We start from the raw sequence: 17,606 nt of genomic DNA, 5'->3' as shown, positions 1-17,606 counted from the left end.
ATATATATGTATAGTGTGCTGTGCAGCATTGTATCATCATCATCACCCAAGTGTTTAAGAGCATATGTGTTTATAAGCAAGTGGGAAAGGTTTGTAGGAGTGGGAAGGGTAAATAAAGCCTTAAACCTATATAAATAATAAAATATAAATGGACTGTACTTATATAGCACCTTTCTATCTTATCAAGACACTCAAAGCGCTTTACACTATAATCTGTCCTCATTTACACATTCACACAGCACCCTACTAAATCTACACAAATCTAATTGAACAAATCATTCTAAAGAGACTAATCATTGTAACTAACCTGTTTAAATAAAGATTGAATGAATCAGAGCTTTATCACCGACGGGACACGCATCGAAGGCAATGAGGGGTTCAACGTTTTGCCCATGGACACTTTGACATGTGACTACTGGTGGATTCGAACCCCCATCTCTTGCACTGGATGACAACTGCGCTAACCACTCAGCCGCTTGAAAAAGCCGCTGCTTGGCGTATTTTCACGTACCGCGCAGGTCTCAACGTAACTCCCGCAATAGGTGTGAGGGAGCACTGTTCTTTAAACTGAGGTTTTTTGAAGAGCTGTCTACAACAGGTAAGATGTTAAATGTTTATAACTTCTCCACAGAACCTCACTTCAAACGACTGTTGAACCAAATACGAGGTTTTACTTTGAAGTGTGGAGCAAAGGAACGGTGTGCTGCTGTACTGTTTTTAGTATTCTGTTCACTCTATGGCCTTACACAAGTTACTGAAATGATTTGTCATTTTTACTGTTTTCATGTTTACAGAATATTTTCACCACTTAGTAACCAAGTCATTAGTGGGACGCAAAATGAGCAGCATTCAGATCCGTTTGTATCTTTGGGTAACTCAGATTGGATGTCCGGCATTTTGAAAACTAAATGTTTTTATACCCTCACCGGTTATATTTACAGACTACAAGGCTCCGGGTGTTGGTTTTGTCCTGACACTTTTGTGTTTTGTAGATAAATGTGTCCTCATCCAAACTGAATACATTTGATTAAATTCTGCTATATTGGAAGGTTTGAAATACTTCAGTAAATTATGATTTCTTTGACTTGTAAGAAAAGAAAAACATCACATTAACATACCAATAAGTATGACTTTATATAAAATATGACATTTACAACGAAAAGGATCTGAAAATTTCCAATCCAGTTTCCTCGAATGTTACTTGGATGTAAAGACGTGTCTAATGTGCACTGTGTAATAAAGTACTTGCTTTTTCTTGTAAGGCAAGTTATGTGGACATGTCTCTTAACAGGTCTCTTGTAAATGAGGCTCAGTCGGAACTAACTATATAAATAAAAGGTTTAATAATTTGTGATGTGCTTGTTTTCAGCTTAATTTATTTTTGTGAACATCTGTTGAGAAGTTACTCTTAATGGTATAAATATGATCTCAATGAAGAGAATGAAAAGTATTTTATTATCAAAAAGTACACTTTGATGACGTCGCTTTATATACAGTACAAAAAAAAAAAGCTCATAACTTTCTTTTAATGATCAACCCCCCTCATGTTTCTATTGTTCCCTCTTTGACGATGGCTGAAGCCAAATTTCTGGCCAGAGCGAGTCTCAGCAGCTCCACCTTGGTCACCTCGATGTCGTCCTCCTGAAAACACAAGACACCCGTGAATAAAACGCAGAACACATTGTAGGCGCTGTTTACTGTTTTAAACTATTATAAGCTGAGATTTTAACTCGTCTACACATTGAAAAAAAACAACCAAACAAAGCCGGATGCTCGACTTAATGAGGATGTTTACCTGCATGGGTCGGTCTGTTCCAGGAGCTGCAGCGTTCAGAGAGGAGGTGAGCTCCTCCAAGCAGAACATCAACTCATAAGTTTGGTCTGCGGAGAAGATCACCTGAGAAGAAGAATTTAAGTAATTTTATTTAACACAACAGTGAGATGCAAATAAAAACCATCTGATTAGATACAATGTACATCAAGTATATCAGTACACCAATAAGAGCACCATTAAAGAAACAAATGCAATTATAAAAATAAATCAATGGAATCAAAGCAGCAGGGAAATATTTCAGTTTTAAGAACCTGCTCAGTACATCTATATATTAAACAGAACCTAGATTAAAGCCATAAATGCAGGGCTTAATTTGAGCTGGATCATGCCGGAACAGGATCCGGGAACTCTCTCATTTTGACAGGGTGTGTTCTGGTAACTGTTTGTTTGGATCCGGTATCTCTCAGGCTTACTAATAATAAAGTTATGAACAAATATGACTGTCTGGAAAGAATAAAACTTATATTGGATCAGTAAACTGAAAATAATTAGATAAACACTAATTTTAAACACAACAGCCACTTACGGCTTATTAATATCACAAATGAGCTGCCGCTTCAAGTAAGAATTTCTGCTTCTACCCTTAAAAATGTCTCCGCCCCTAAAAGAGTGGTGGGGGCGAGTGCTGAATGACCTAACCAGGCAGTCGTACACAGGCAGCAGCCATGAACAGACGGAGGCGCCTGGAGGTTTCACGTGTGGAGTCAGACAACAGGACAGTGAATTCAGTGGAGAAGAGTCAGCTCGGAACCCTCAAGTAAGGGGGAGGGGGACAGAAACGGAGTGTTTACAAATGTAGGTAAATGTGTTAACAACCATTAAATGCAGGAAAATACATCTATTTTTTTTTCTAAATTTTCTGGGGGAGGAACCCCAGACAACCCCCCCCCCCCAAGCCCACCCACTATTTACATTCCGGCATTGATTGGTGTACAAATTAAGCCCTGCACAAATTTAAACATTGAATCTGTATTATTGTACCCAAATGTATCAAGAGTCCATTTTTATTCATGCGATGGAATTTTATCACATCTTTGAATCCAGATTAGAAGCCGAGTTCATCTGAAATGACCCATTTGACAGAAACATGGATTAAAGTCTGAAGTTTTTTTTTTTACACCTAGTGGTTACCCAACGCAGGTTATTTTGTTCTGAATACTACCCATTTCTTACAACTATAGATTTTATCTTCAACAATGGCTCATTTAAATGGAAATACAATCCTATTTAATAAAAACAGAATATATGGAATATTTTGAGATTATTTATCAGTTTGTCATTTTTATCAAACTTGCCAAACATTAATTTGCCAGTTGTTGGCTGTGAATTTTACTCAACATTATTTGTGTGTCAAATTAAGTGCATAAAGCACCACAATTTTGACCAAAAACATTACATAATAATTAAAACTGAAAAAAAAAAAAAAATAATAATAATAATAATAATAATAATAATAATAATAACTTTTTACAGTTCTCTATTGTTCCTGCAACAAATCATTCTAAACCAAACAGTTAAACTTAATATAGCAGCCCGTCTATACTCGGTTTGCTTTGATAATGAATGAAGAGGAAACTAAAACACACTGACCTCCTTCTGCTCCAGCAGTGGCAGAGCATCGGTCAGCAGCGTCATCCAGAAGCTTCGGGGAGCAATCTTCGCTGTCATGAGGGAGAGGAGCAGCTTAGCGGCCTCCCTGAAACGCTTCTCTCCGTACAGTTTGTGGAACTCGCGGTACTTCCCTAAACACATGTTTAGACCATGAACAACAGTGCAAAGTAAACTGGTATGCTCACATTCTAAACAATGTAAAGCCATTTTCCACACATGAGCACTAAGAAATTCAGAGAAAATATGGAAAGTGAAAATTTAGCGGGGGAAGGGGGTTCTGTGGTTGCTTTTTTATATGTGCTTCATGGCAGGAGATTTTCTGCTGAAGATGCAGAGTCACAGCTGGAAATGTGAGCGAGGTAGGAGTCTTTCTACAGTTCAGACAGGGAGGTACAATTCAATTAAACAAAACTTTATTAATCCCATTAAATGTTGTTGTAACTCATCATCCAACATCTGTATGATGACGGTGCTCTGCAAACATTAACGTTTAATACAAGTTAGACTTTAGATACAAAAGTATCGGGGAGGGCGGGGTGGGGAGCGGGTGGAGTGGGTGATGGCGTACCAGTTCAGGTATCTCTCCCAGCTGCAGTGAATTGGTCACAGGCGGACACACGTTCAACACGTGCACATTTAATAATTTATTATGTCATCCCCTTCATGACAGTTTGTCTTGGTTTTATATTTTATTGGTATTTTACTGCAACTTTTATCATACTTTTATTTTTATTAAACTCTATTTTATTTATTTTATCATATTTTTATCCACAATGTTTTATTCTTGTGAAGCACTTTGGTCAGCTGTGGTTGTTTTTAAATGTGCTACAGGTCCTTCTAAAAAAATTAGCATATTGTGATAAAGGTCATTATTTTCCATAATGTAATGATAAAAATGAAACTTTCATATATTTCAGATTCATTGCACACCAACTGAAATATTTCAGGTCTTTAATTGTTTTAATACTGATGATTATGACATACAGCTCATGAAAACCCAAAATGCCTGTCCCAAAAAATAGCATATCATGAAAAGGTTCTCTAAACAAGCTATTAACCTAACCATCTGAATCAACGACGTAACTCTAAACACCTGCAAAAGATTCCTGAGGCTTTTAAAAACTCCCAGCCTTGTTCATTACTCAAAACTGCAATCATGGGTAAGACTGCCGACCTGACTGCTGTCCAGAAGGCCATCATTGACACCCTCAAGCAAGAGGGTAAGACACAGAAAGAAATTGCTGAACGAATAGGCTGTTCCCAGAGTGCTGTATCAAGGCACCTCAGTGGGAAGTCTGTGGGAAGGGAAAAGTGTGGCAGAAAACGCTGCACAACGAGAAGAGGTGACCGGACCCTGAGGAGGATTGTGGAGAAGGGCCGATTCCAGACCTTGGGGGACCTGCGGAAGCAGTGGACTGAGTCTGGAGTAGAAACATCCAGAGCCACCGTGCACAGGCGTGTGCAGGAAATGGGCTACAGGTGCCACATTCCCCAGGTCAAGCCACTTTTGAACAAGAGACTGCGTCAGAAGTATCTCGCCTGGGACTGCTGCTGAGTGGTCCAAAGTTATGTTCTCTGATTACAGTAAATTTTGCATTTCCTTTGGAAATCAAGGTCCCAGAGTCTGGAGGAAGAGAGGAGACACAGAATCCACATTGCTTGAGGTCCAGTGTCAAGTTTCCACATTCACTGGGGTGTCATGTCAGCTGCTGGTGTTGGTCCACTGTGTTTTATCAAGGGCAGGGTCAATGCAGCTAGCTATCAGGAGATTTTGGAGCACTTCATGCTTCCATCTGCTGAAAAGCTTTATGGAGATGAAGATTTCATTTTTCAGCACGACCTGGCACCTGCTCACAGTGCCAAAACCACTGGTAAATGGTTTACTGACCATGGTATTACTGTGCTCAATTGGCCTGCCAACTCTCCTGACTTGAACCCCATAGAGAACCTGTGGGATATTGTGAAGAGAAAGTTGAGAGACGCAAGACCCAACACTCTGGATGAGCTTAAGGCCGCTATCGAAGCATCCTGGGCCTCCATAACACCTCAGCTGTGCCACAGGCTGATTGCCTCCATGCCATGCCGCATTGAAGCAGTCATTCATGCAAAAGGATTCCCGACCAAGTATTGAGTGCATAACTGAACATGATTATTTGAAGGTTGGCGTTTTTTGTATTAAAAACACGTGTCTTTCATTGGTGGGATGAAATATGCTAATTTTTTGGGACAGGCATTTTGGGTTTTCATGAGCTGTATGCCATAATCATCAGTATTAAAACAATTAAAGACCTGAAATATTTCAGTTGGTATGCAATGGATCTGAAATATATGAAAGTTTCATTTTTATCATTACATTATGGAAAATAATGACCTTTATCACAATATGCTAATTTTTTTAGAAGGACCTGTATATAAAGAAACTTTGAATTGGACTGAATGAAGGGACGGGCGGTTCTGTTAGGGTATCGGGGTTGTCCTCCGTGGTTTACAGCAGGTGAGCTTTCACCTGCAGTTTCTCTCTGCTGCTCACACCCAGGCTCACCATGAACCAGACAGCAGGACCCACACTGCTCTGACTGGGTCAAACTGTGGCTCTGGTTCTCTTTACTGGTTGAAAGCAGCGTCAGTATCATCATTCGATTGGACAGCTTTAACAAGACGACACAACAAAACATGTTTTTTTTCCCCCCCACTCCTTCTGCAGATGATGGAAATCCATCCTGGCCACGTTCAAGATGACGTGAAAACGTTGCAGCGAGCGGAGAACTTTAATCCATATTAACAAAAAAGGTTGAATCATGTCATCTGGACTTCGTTTTTTTTGTTAAAAAGAAACGTTTCGCCCCTCATCCAAGAGGCTTCGTCAGTCTGAGGCCTAGACATCTGGTATTACCCAGAAGCCACCCTGACTCTTGTGTTTCAAGCCTGCCTCAGATACCCCTGAAGTCTGGCCTTTTCACTAATGGTTTCAAAAACACAAAGTTTGTTTTCTCAGTCATCCAGGTATATAACAACAAAGCTGTTGTTATATACCTGGATGACTGAGAAAACAAACTTTGTGTTTTTAATCCATATTATTTAATTCTCTGCATTTTTCCCATCGCAGGCAGCCTGGGGAGGAACTAGAGAGTCAAGGGCCTTGCTCAAGGGCCCAGAGTGGGGTAAATGAGGGTGGAGGCAGGAGTGGGTGCATCACCTTTCCTACCCAGGGTATATGCAGGAATAATGAAGTTAATTTCAATACCTTTTCAAGACTTTTTCAAGACCTTCCAAAATAAATTCAAGACCTTATCGTCACTTTGTTTTATTAAGCAACAAATCTTTGATTTACAAAACTGCTGTTGTTTTTAATTAAATCCGTGAATCTCAAACCTACAACAGAACTGAGATACAGTGGATAGAAAAAAATTCAAAAGAAGAAACTGAACCACGACTAGGTTTAAGAAAATATAGCTTAGGTTACAACAAGACTCGTAGTTATTTTAAAGTAACTTGGTTGAACAATGGCGAATAAGAAATAAACACAGTAATCATTACATGTGCCTCAGTGCAGTTGCTTTGCATTCCAGCAACTCTTCAGTTTGCACCAGCTCACTGAGTTTTTCTTTACGTCTCCTTCTCAAGACATTGGACTTGGTGATCAGTTGGGCCATTAAAGAACCTGACTTTCCCTCTGCCTGCTCTGCCAACTGATCTGCATCTTTTTGCAGAGAATCGCACACCTCTTGTAGAAGTTTTCTCTTTTTTTTCAGCTCTTCTAACTCAGCTCCAGCTGCTTTCCTCTTAAGGCTCTGTGTGGAAGTTTCTTTCTTCTTTCGTTGCTGTTCCAGGTAAATCCTGTACTTTGACCTTGCAGAGGCAACAGAAGCCAGCAGCTCCTTGGTCAGAGGTACCTGCAGAACACCCCCACAGACACTGACCTTGTCGCAGATCAACCTCAGAGCCTCCATCGTCTCTTCGTGTATGTTGCAGGTTTCGACCTGCTTGTTAACTGAGAATCCACGCTCCACTGTGGCCTGCTGCACTGCTGATAGACATCTGCGTTTTGCGGCTAGCTGCACTTTTGTGGCTAGCTCCAGTCATATGGGACTTCAAGGCGTTTATGCCCATCGAGGCTACGCTCATCTTTTTTTTACAAAATGTACAATAAGCCTCGCGGTTATTCTCGGCGACAGGCCTCAGCCATTCTTGAAAATCAGGCATCTCCAACCAGGAGTCCGAAAACTTGCATTTACCCATTGTTCTCACGGTCTCGCGGCAACTTACTTGAACACACAGACTCAAAGCAGCCGCGCATGCGCACAAGATAGGCCTAGCCGTTAAGGCTGTTGTAACCTGACACTCTAAATTTGTGCGAAGCAGTTTCCGAATCCTCCGCGGTGAGGAAAACAAATATTAGTCATACATACTTTTTGCTGTTAAATTATTTAAAGCTAGAATAACAGCAAAAAAAATAATACCTCATCAAATCGCTTTCAAGACTTTTTAATACTTTTCAAGACCCTTAATTTTCCCAAATTTGATTTATCAACTTTTAATAACTTTCAAGACCCCGCGGACACTCTGCTACCCACATTTTTGCCGTCGGTCCGGAGATTTGAACCGGCAACCTCCCAATCACAGGCTCACCTCATCTAACCTCTGCACCCCCACTCCCTCTAGTAAGCAGACATTTAGGGTGACAAATAAATGATAAAGGGTTTATCTCTCAGTAATACTCATCACATGCTGTTGCACGGAGCACAGCACAGCTGTTTCTGTCTGAGTCTCATATGACCGCTGAAAAATAAGAGGGAAGCTGTCTTAGACCACATCTGCTCACTGAATGTCCTGTCACTTCGTGTTTGGGTTGAACTCGTCACACACAGGGAGGACTGTGCTCCTAATACTGCAGTGCGTGTGTGTGTGTGTCCGGGATTTTCCCGTTCATACCAAGGAAAGTGAGCCTGTCGCTGAGCAGCATCGCTGGACCCAAGTTGTCAATCAGATCCAGATCGGAGAAGGTCCCTTTGGCGCAATAATCCTGCAAAAACCTTAACACAGAAACACGGAGAGTATTCTCTAAGATTGTTTGGAAACGGGGCAACCTCTAGGCTGTAATGCATCTCAGAGAACAAGATCTGTTAAATGTTTTACACTGTTATGTAAAAGGTAAACATATGATTTTAATAATATTCATTATTGCCAAAGCATTAACCGTGTGATGGAGCAGAAATAAGAGTCCATAATGAAGAAAAGCACTTTCACATAGGACTAAAACTTGCATGTTTATGGAAAAACATAATGTTGACATATAAAGAAATATCCTCTGTGTCTGCAGATTTTTAGGTAAGTACACATTTATAGGCACTAACCTCTCTGAAATGAGGGTTGCGAAGGCAGCATCTTTAGCTCTGATGCTCCAGGAGAGAGCAGAACCCAGTCTGTTGTTCCTTAAAGCCCGCATGGCCATGATCTTACAGATACTCCGCACTTAGGGAGAAAAACAAAACAAAACAATCCACATTTTTAGGACTAAACGGCACAAAGACTTGACCTTTGTGCCTTTATTTGTGTGCTAAAGGTGAAAACAAAACAAGAACAAATAGTTTCTACCTTGCTCTGACATTTGCCTCTCCTCGCAAATTCGGAGCACTTTGAGCGCTTTGCGCTCCGTGTCCAAAGGTACACGCTCGATCTGCAGCTCAAGATAGACGCGTCCAAATTCAGGACAGTGATCGAAGTAATCCACAGCGCACTGCCAGAGACTAAACACACAAAAACAGAGTTAGGAAGTTGAAATTATAATGAACACAACTCATGTTGTGAAACATTGATACTGTTTTACATTTCAATGCTCTATAAAACATTTTTTGATCACGTTAATTTACAGCGTTAATTTTACGTGAGTTACAAATATTTCATACGAATAAACACTATTTTGCTACTACTACCTTATATTTATTTTCTTCTGATATATCGTATGTAGCAATCAGTTAAATAATCCCTTACTCGTGTTTTCTTGAAAAAAAATGTCCACTAAACCAGTTTATTTTTATTTTATTTAATCTTTATTTAAACAGGTAGTCTCACCGAGTCACGAGGACTCATTTTCAAGAGAGACTTGTTTTAGACAGACAACAAATAGAGCAGAGCTACTCAACTAAACTGCTCAGGGGGGCACAGTTTCTGAAAGCCAACAGCTCGGGGGCCGGACATCCAGCGATTAAAATCATTGTGTAAATAAACCAAAGTTTAGAATTTAAATTTGTTTATTTTATTGTATTGAATCATAAAAGCAATTAAAAAAAACAAAAACAAACCCAAAACCAAAAAATTAATTTAAAAAAATAAAAAATTTTAATGAAGTGGGCCAGATTGAATAGCCCTGATATAGTGTATACAACAATAAAAGCAATTAAAGTAGCCCCTCGCTACTTCGCGGTTTGTTTATCACGGATTCGCTCTATCGCTGTTTTTCAAAATAAGGTTGGGCATGACACACAACTGGCTGATTGATGGATGAGCCTCACGATCAGCATGTAATTTTTATTTAAAATAAATTACTTTAAATTATTTAGCACCTCCTGCACCTCTGTGCAGCCCATACTGCAGGATAAACTTCCTCCTGCAGCTGATCTGCGTGCAGAGTGGAGAAATGGGCGTGGCCAAGAGCGCTTGCCTTGCAGGCGGCTGAGAGCAGCGAGGCACAGAGAGGGAAATCATGACACTCTGCTCTTTTAGAGCGTTTAGAAACATTGTTTAGAATATTGCAAGAGTGTGGGAAGGGTTTAAAACACCTTAATATCTATATATAAAAATACTAAAATAAACAACTACTTACTACTATTCCTACTTCACGGTTTTTCACAAATCGCGGGTCTTCAGGGTACGAATCTCCCACAATAAACGAGGGACTACTGTACAAACAGTGTTTTAAAAACAATAAAATGAAAGTGCCTTATAAAACAAGGTAAATACTAAAAACAAGAACATGTTATGACTATTATTATATTAAATCTAACATGTTAAGATTTTCCTAGTGACCTTATCAATTGTTTAAAATCCCTTAAAGAAATCAAAGTGGACAGCTTCAGATCTTGTTGCAAGGTGTTCCAGGTTCTGAGGAAGAAAATATATTTTTGATGAGTCCCGTCTGCACTGAGGGATCGCTGCAGGTAATGATGTCTTGAGAGCGCACACTGTAACTGCACTGACGACGTGACAAGTGGGAGGAGATACAAGAAGGTAGCAGACCAAGGAGGGATTCATAGATGAAGAACCAATGAAAGAAACCAGTGAAGAACCAGTGTGAGAGTCTACGTGTGCATCATGATGACCAACTCTGACCAGTGAGTACAGAGTGCAGTGATGGTATGGTATTTACAACCAGTTATGAATCTTAGTGCACCATGATAGACAGCATCCCACATCTGCAAGTTTAATGTAAAAAACACACACAGCGAAGTTGTGTGTGTGCATCACTGACTGAAGCTGAAATTAATCATTAGTGTTTAGAATATATCTCAGATATTTACTGTTTCTTTTTACATTTTATATTGTTGCTATTGTTGGATGTAACTGGGACCCTGTGTACATAATTCCATTCCACCTCATATACCACAAGTGGTGAAATGACAATAAACCAACTTGAACTTAAAGTGTTGTGCAGATGTGAACTGTCGTGAATAAACACTGGAAGTCACATGTTTATCAAACTGATGTAAACGCATCACTGTAAGGTCTAATTAACATAATGAACTTTAAGAAAAGCTTACCTGTGGTGAGTGAATAATCCAGCAGCATATTCCAACAGCAGAAACTCTCTCAAGTTGGATCCAAAGCTGCACAAATAACATACAGAAACATCAGGTTAAAGTATGTAACCTTATCTTCAGTTTTAAAACAACTCAGAAGCAGCCTTACTGCAGATTATGAGACTGAAGGAGTTTGCAGTGATCCAGCAGGTCCGTTAAATGAGCCACAAACCACCAGTTGTTAAGAGCAATGCTGAGGGGACAATGAAAAACTTCAAATACTGCACAAGTACTGTATGTGCCTTGTTAAGTACTACAAATGTGCAGAGTATTTCTGAAGTAATCCCATTGGGTTACCTGCAGTCCTTGATGACTTGATGAATGTCAAACTCAAAGGCAGCTAGGAGGATGTTGTCTAAAGGTTCTGGCACGCCCGAGTCCAGAAACATTGTCATGCATGACTGCAGTGTAAGCAACCACACAGGTGAAGTGAAACAGGAACACAGCAGCAGTGAGTTGTAATGCTGAGCAGTGCAGACTGCAGCGTACCTGTGCATAGAAATGCAACTCGGTGGGTTTCACTGTGGGGTGGCAGTAGAGCAGTCTCGTGACAAGGAAGTGATACCAGGTGCTGAGCAGCTCCTTGTGCTCCAGTAAAGTGTCTTCGTCACCCAGAATGATCTAAGATTAAATGAACAAGCAGAAGAGAAAAGGCTTAAAATGTTAGATTAATAGCTGAAAGCGAGAACAAACAAACGAACGACTCACACGACATCACAGTGGAACAGTGCTGACACCTTACAACATACTGACGTTGTTCTTAAAAGGCCTGATGTTGGCCTGAGGTCACTGACCTTACAGATGAGCTCCAGGTGCCGGTTACTTGCAAACGAGTTGTCCTTCAGACAACGGTCCACCTCCTCGTGCCAGTTCCTCCACTTCACATCAAACTCTGTTAGCGTTTGAGTGCCACCAGGCTGAAAGAACATCATGAAGAAGTTAATGTAAGTTGGCTGACTGACATTTGGTTTATTTGTGCAAAATAGTACAATTAAAAACTTTGCTGATCTAAAAAGACAGATGAAGTTAGAAAAAAAAACCTTCATAGTCTTGCAGAAAGATTGAAGCACAATGCATTTAAAGGATATTTTTAAATAATAAATGGTACACCTATCTCCCTCGTTGATGAGGGATTTGAATGGTAAATGTTTGTTGTTTCTGAGATGAGTGTTTTTCTGGAATGGAATTGAAAAGGGAATCCAAGTAAACCTTAATGTTGTTGGTGTAAGCTATTCAACTGGTTTTACTGTCCGTCCCATCATAAAATGATAGGGGTGGCTAGTTTACACATGCACACACATGGTGGTAGCCATCTTGGATTTTGACTTGGCAACCCAGTTTACAACAGGACCCTTGCTTAAGCCTAGATGCAGCCACACAACAAAAAGAAAGTTGGCTCGTTGCTTATTTTTTAAGTTATCCAGCTCACAAGTTTACATATATGGCGGCAGCCATCTTGACCTTTGACGTGGCAACTCAGTTTTCGCAAGGAACCTTTCTGATGCCTAGCTGCACTCACACAGCAAAATGGAAGTCGGTACCTCACTTATTTATCAAGCTATTGCAGTCACAACATTAATGGACGAACAGACGGAAGGTATTTCCAATTCCCCTTTTCACTTCGCAGTGGGGGACAAAAACATTCGTGCACACTTGGGCATCTGAAATCACCAAAAGCTCAAAAAACTTAAACCAGGCCCTTTGTTTGAGGCTTTCAGCGCCTGACAGTCACGTTAGAGAGTGTGTACACCCTCATTATACATCAAGACACAATACATAAGTGCAAACGCATACAGTGGACTGCTGTCGATAAAAACACCACACCAATGCAGCAAAAGTGCGATTTTTAGTCAAATCAGCTATTTTAGAATTTCAAATTGTACTTTTAATTTTTTATGCACTACTTTTGCATTTAGCTCATTTTTTTCTTAAATGACTGATGAGTTTTTGTTCATTAAAAAAGGTAGAACACACCATCAATAGAAAACTTTCACATATTTAAAGGAAAGAAACTTCAAACAGAGAAGCCTAAGCCAAGATTTGAACCAGCAACCTGTTTTGAAGTGAAGCAACCCTGCTACCCCTATAGCCCGCAGTTATGATTTAAACTAAAAGCATACATACATTGTAGAAGGGCATCTTGCTGAGCAAGTTATCCATCAGCTTGTACATGTTTCTGGATGCAGGCTGCAGTGATGCCTGTTTCACCAGCATCTGTCTGGCTTCTTCTAACCTTCCCTGCAGGACGTAGCTCACCACCTGCACACACAAAACATGTGATGAGCGAGACCTCCCATCGCAGTCTAAGTCTGGGAAAAACACTGAGGGAAATAGCCTGAGAGTTCAAAAAAAAGAAGCCATTTTCTCAAAATTATTATTATTATGCAGCAATCATGAAAAACAGATAAGAGTACTTATAAAGCACATACCACATCCCAGTAGTCATTGTGCTCAACAGGGCTGTCACTTTGCAGCACATGCTTGGCTTTCTCATCCACATCCGCTTTGTGTAACCTCACCCAGTCCAGAAGGTGGAGCAGGAGAGAGCCGGCTGAGAACACACAGACATGTTAAATCATTGCTTTTAAGGTTTTCACATCTTCTAATTCAAATTAAATGGCATATTCTGCATTGAAAGAAATTAAACTAATCGCAAAAATCTGATTCTGACCAGGAGCAGCATCGATGAAAAGCACTTCACACAGATTCCAGATCAGTTCTATGGCCAAGAGAATAGAGACCTGTGACAAAACCAGGGAGATGAATGTTAAGAAAATGGTATCAAGCAAGTTTCATTTTATCTTTAGAATACAGACAGATAGGAGAGGAAGTTTTTAGTTTTTACCAAAGTACAGGCGCATCTGAAAAAGTTAGAATATTGTGAGTTTTTATGTCAGTCATTTCAGAAAGTGAAACTCGTATTCATTTAACCTTTATTTACACAGGTTAGTCTCACTGAGTCACGAGGACTCATTGACAAGAGACCGGTTTTAAACAAAGAACCTGGTTGTATTACATACACAGTAAAAATATTTCAAGCCTTTATTTCTTGTATGTTGATGATTTTGGCTTACAGATAATGAAAAAACTAAATTCAGGCTCTCAGAAAATTAATGTTGGGAGAAAAATACACTCGCTTATGCCGTTTACCCAAAAAGTACCACACTGGACAGCCGATTTTTAACTGGGATTTTACGTGCAAGTACAGAATTTCAAGACAGGTTACATAAATATACATAAATGTACATACATGAATACCAGCCACAAGAATCTGCCCTGAGCTGCCTTCTCGATATCCTTATCAGTTCTGCTGAGTTCAGAGCTCAGAAGGTGTCCTTGGAGCCAGCTGCAACCTTCTCACCCAGTGCTCTCCAATAACCCAAACATATGGTTCATGGGCAGAGATAAGACAGTGTCTTGAGAGATGGTTTTCTTGGGCTTCTTGTTTTCAGCCATAGTAATAAAAACATCTCTAATATTTGACCAAAAATTCTCTGACAATTAGAATATTCCACATCCAGCTTTTGGTAACTTTCTCAGTGTGGGCAAGAACCAAGTCCTGCTGGAAAATTAAATCAGCATCTACATAAAGCTCGTCAGCAGAAGGAAGCATGACGTCTCTAAAATGTCCTAAATGATTTTGCTTTGACTGTGGATTTCAGAAAACACAGTGGACCCAAACCATCACTGACTGTGGAAACATCACACTGGACTTCAAGCAACGTGAACTCTGGGCCTCTCCACTCTTCCTCCAGAGGGACCTTGATTTCTAAATGACCTGCAAAATGTACTTTCATCTGAAAAGAGGACAATGGACCACTGAGGAACAGTCCAGTTCTTTTTCTCTTCAGCAGGTAAGACGCTTCTGACGTCTCTGGTTCAGGAGTGGCTCAACTTGAGGAAAGACATTTGTAGCTATTAGCTAATTAGAATGTGACAACAGGAGTTTACAATATTGGACCTCTTCACAACAATCTAATTTTCTGAAACACTGTGTTTTGGTTTTTCATTATTTGTAAGCCATAATCATCAAAATGACAAGAAATAAAGGATTGAAATATTTCACTATATGGGTAATAAATCTATAATATACGAGTTTCACTTTCTGAAATAACTGCCAAAAATCTTTGGCTTTTTCTCAATATTCTAGTTTTTTTGAGATGCGCCTGAAATTAATGAGAAAATAAAGAAAAAGCCTGAACTTGCTCAAGAAAAAAAACAACCTTTATAGCCAATAGGACATTTTGATTGACTTGAAAAAAGAAATATACATATTTAAGAGCTTCAAATCATAAATATTTCTGCTATATTAACTGAGATCTAATTTTCAGACTGTTTTATTGCCAAATACAGTGCACACCTGATTCCCATACTGTGTGCACATCTCTGTCTCTTTTGTTGAAACTGTACAAAAGAGAAAATGATTAGTCTCGAGTAAATATGAACAAAAAACTAAGGTTTTTATTGTTAAAACAACTAACCTGCAACCTGTTGAAGCTCTTCCATACAGGCTCGAATTACAGACCTATAGTTTCTGCTGATGCTGACAAATCTGTGAAACAAGATAGAGAGATTATATAATCCCCTCATGCTTGTTTTTACAAGAGTCAGGCTAATAAAATGGAAATGAATAAATAAATAAACTTTTGAGTAGTCTTACTGTGGTTTCTTGCTCTTGCTCGGGAGATCCTCTTTAATCGCCTGCAGCCCAACAAAGATGTGATGGGACTCATTAAACAGTTTGCGTAAAATAGGAGAATATATGTCCTCATCTTTCCTGACCATGTGAATGAAAGCACAACCTGATCCTTTAGCTCCTGAAACACAGAACCACAGATGGTTAAGACAAACAATAAGGGCAAAACGTTTAAAACCTAAAGATGAGCTTGGATTTTTATAAACACCTACCTGATGCTTTGTATAGAGTCTCATACACAAGGATATCACCAGGACCCCATGCAAAGCCCATGTGATTTCCAGGTCTGATTCCAGGAATATACTGCATTTCAAAAACACACCCAAATATCTTTATGTTGATATTAGTTAACAGGTGCTCAAAATTACAAAACAAAACTTTTACTAAACCTGTTCCATATACAAAATAGTTATAATCATATTTTACTACCAGCAACATTATAACAATATATAGCCAATCATTCACTTCTGAATGTTTACAAACTGGATTTAAATTGTTAATTTTCTGCATATTCATGATGTCCTAAATTAATGAATGTAGCTCCATTTTCACTTTAAAAGTTTAAATTCTTTTACTCTGTTGACACTTAAGTAAAACATCTACTTTGGGTCAAATTGTATGCACTTTCAACTATTTTTAATATGTTTAAACCTTTGCATTTCAATTAACAACTAAAAATGTGTGCGTTATTTAACGAACACATAATTATTGACTTGATTATTTTAAAACAGGTTGCTACGATTACACCTAGCAAGTTAGCAGTGGGTTTTATCCGGCGTTTCTTGGGAGAGAAATATGACAAATAAAAAAAACTTACAGTTACCGCCGGCTCAACATCAACTTCCTCCATTGGGGAACAATGGTATCGACAGAAAACAAATCCAAACTATAAACTATTCACCTAAAAACATGCCTTTAAACACATGTGCACTGTGCTCCTTATTACGCGCCTCTGTCTTTTCACTGGAAGGCCGCTGTTGCGCATGCGTCATAAAGGGCTGTCCTTTTCAATGCCTGATTTTTCGGTCGACCAGTTTTACCGAAATAAATCATCCGTGTCGTAGAAAATAAATTATGTGCAACTATATTATTTTTGAAATTGCACGAATAATGAAACCATTAAAGTTCTGATGAGTCAGGTTTAGCTTTAACATTTTAAATCAGAAATTGTGACTTATTCTAAGGTCTGCGTCTGCATGCTAAACAATCACGAAAATATGCTCACTTAAATCGGACCAATCTGAGCGCGTATGAGTTTTACCATTAAATCACATTGATAAATGACTTGGAGTCTGTCTTCAGTGAAAACAAGATGGCCACTGGGACACAACGTTCGAACCAGAACAACCATGCTCCTCTTTTGCTTTCCCAGATCGGTTGTCACTGCATGATGACGCCGACTGAAATGTGCAACACAAATGTGTGGTCAACTGAGTAATGAACCGCGTATTTTGATCTGTGTGCGCGAATAAACCAGAAGACAAAGCGAAAACAACGCTGCGCGCGTGCATGTGGAGTTGAATGCCTCAGTAACGCGCATGCGGGATTCTCCCGCCCATGCCCAGACCGCGCTTCAAACCTCGTGACCGCTCGTAGCCAATGAACAGCTGGGTGGGTGGACGCGCACCGATACAGGGCCGCGCACGTTTGCCAAAATATTTAAAATGGC

The 17,606-nt window shown here is 39.6% G+C and overlaps 2 protein-coding genes across 2 annotated transcripts in view; one reads left to right on the top strand and one right to left on the bottom strand.

Moving 5' to 3' along the window:
• The window catches only part of LOC119421599 (septin-9), a 916,196-nt gene that overhangs the window by 778,809 nt on the left and 119,781 nt on the right, over positions 1 to 17,606 (top strand). The window lies entirely within an intron of this gene.
• On the bottom strand, positions 1,474 to 16,916 carry nup85 (nucleoporin 85). Its single transcript, XM_037688940.1, has 19 exons — positions 16,755 to 16,916; positions 16,150 to 16,240; positions 15,902 to 16,058; positions 15,723 to 15,793; positions 15,602 to 15,645; positions 13,913 to 13,982; positions 13,671 to 13,792; positions 13,366 to 13,500; positions 12,036 to 12,158; positions 11,731 to 11,862; positions 11,539 to 11,642; positions 11,351 to 11,434; positions 11,203 to 11,268; positions 9,041 to 9,192; positions 8,800 to 8,917; positions 8,378 to 8,478; positions 3,425 to 3,576; positions 1,796 to 1,897; positions 1,474 to 1,641 (listed from the first exon to the last, which is right to left on the bottom strand). The coding sequence occupies exons 1-19, from the start codon at positions 16,785 to 16,787 to the stop codon at positions 1,543 to 1,545; spliced, it is 1,956 nt and encodes a 651-aa protein (XP_037544868.1). The 5' UTR covers positions 16,788 to 16,916; the 3' UTR covers positions 1,474 to 1,542.

The sequence above is a fragment of the Nematolebias whitei genome, chromosome 15 (assembly GCF_014905685.2).
Source record: "Nematolebias whitei isolate Nwh7 chromosome 15, NemWhi1, whole genome shotgun sequence".
In the NCBI taxonomy this organism is placed as follows: domain Eukaryota; kingdom Metazoa; phylum Chordata; class Actinopteri; order Cyprinodontiformes; family Rivulidae; genus Nematolebias; species Nematolebias whitei.
Note: the sequence above shows the minus strand (reverse complement) of the source record. Positions and strands in the feature narration are given on the sequence as shown.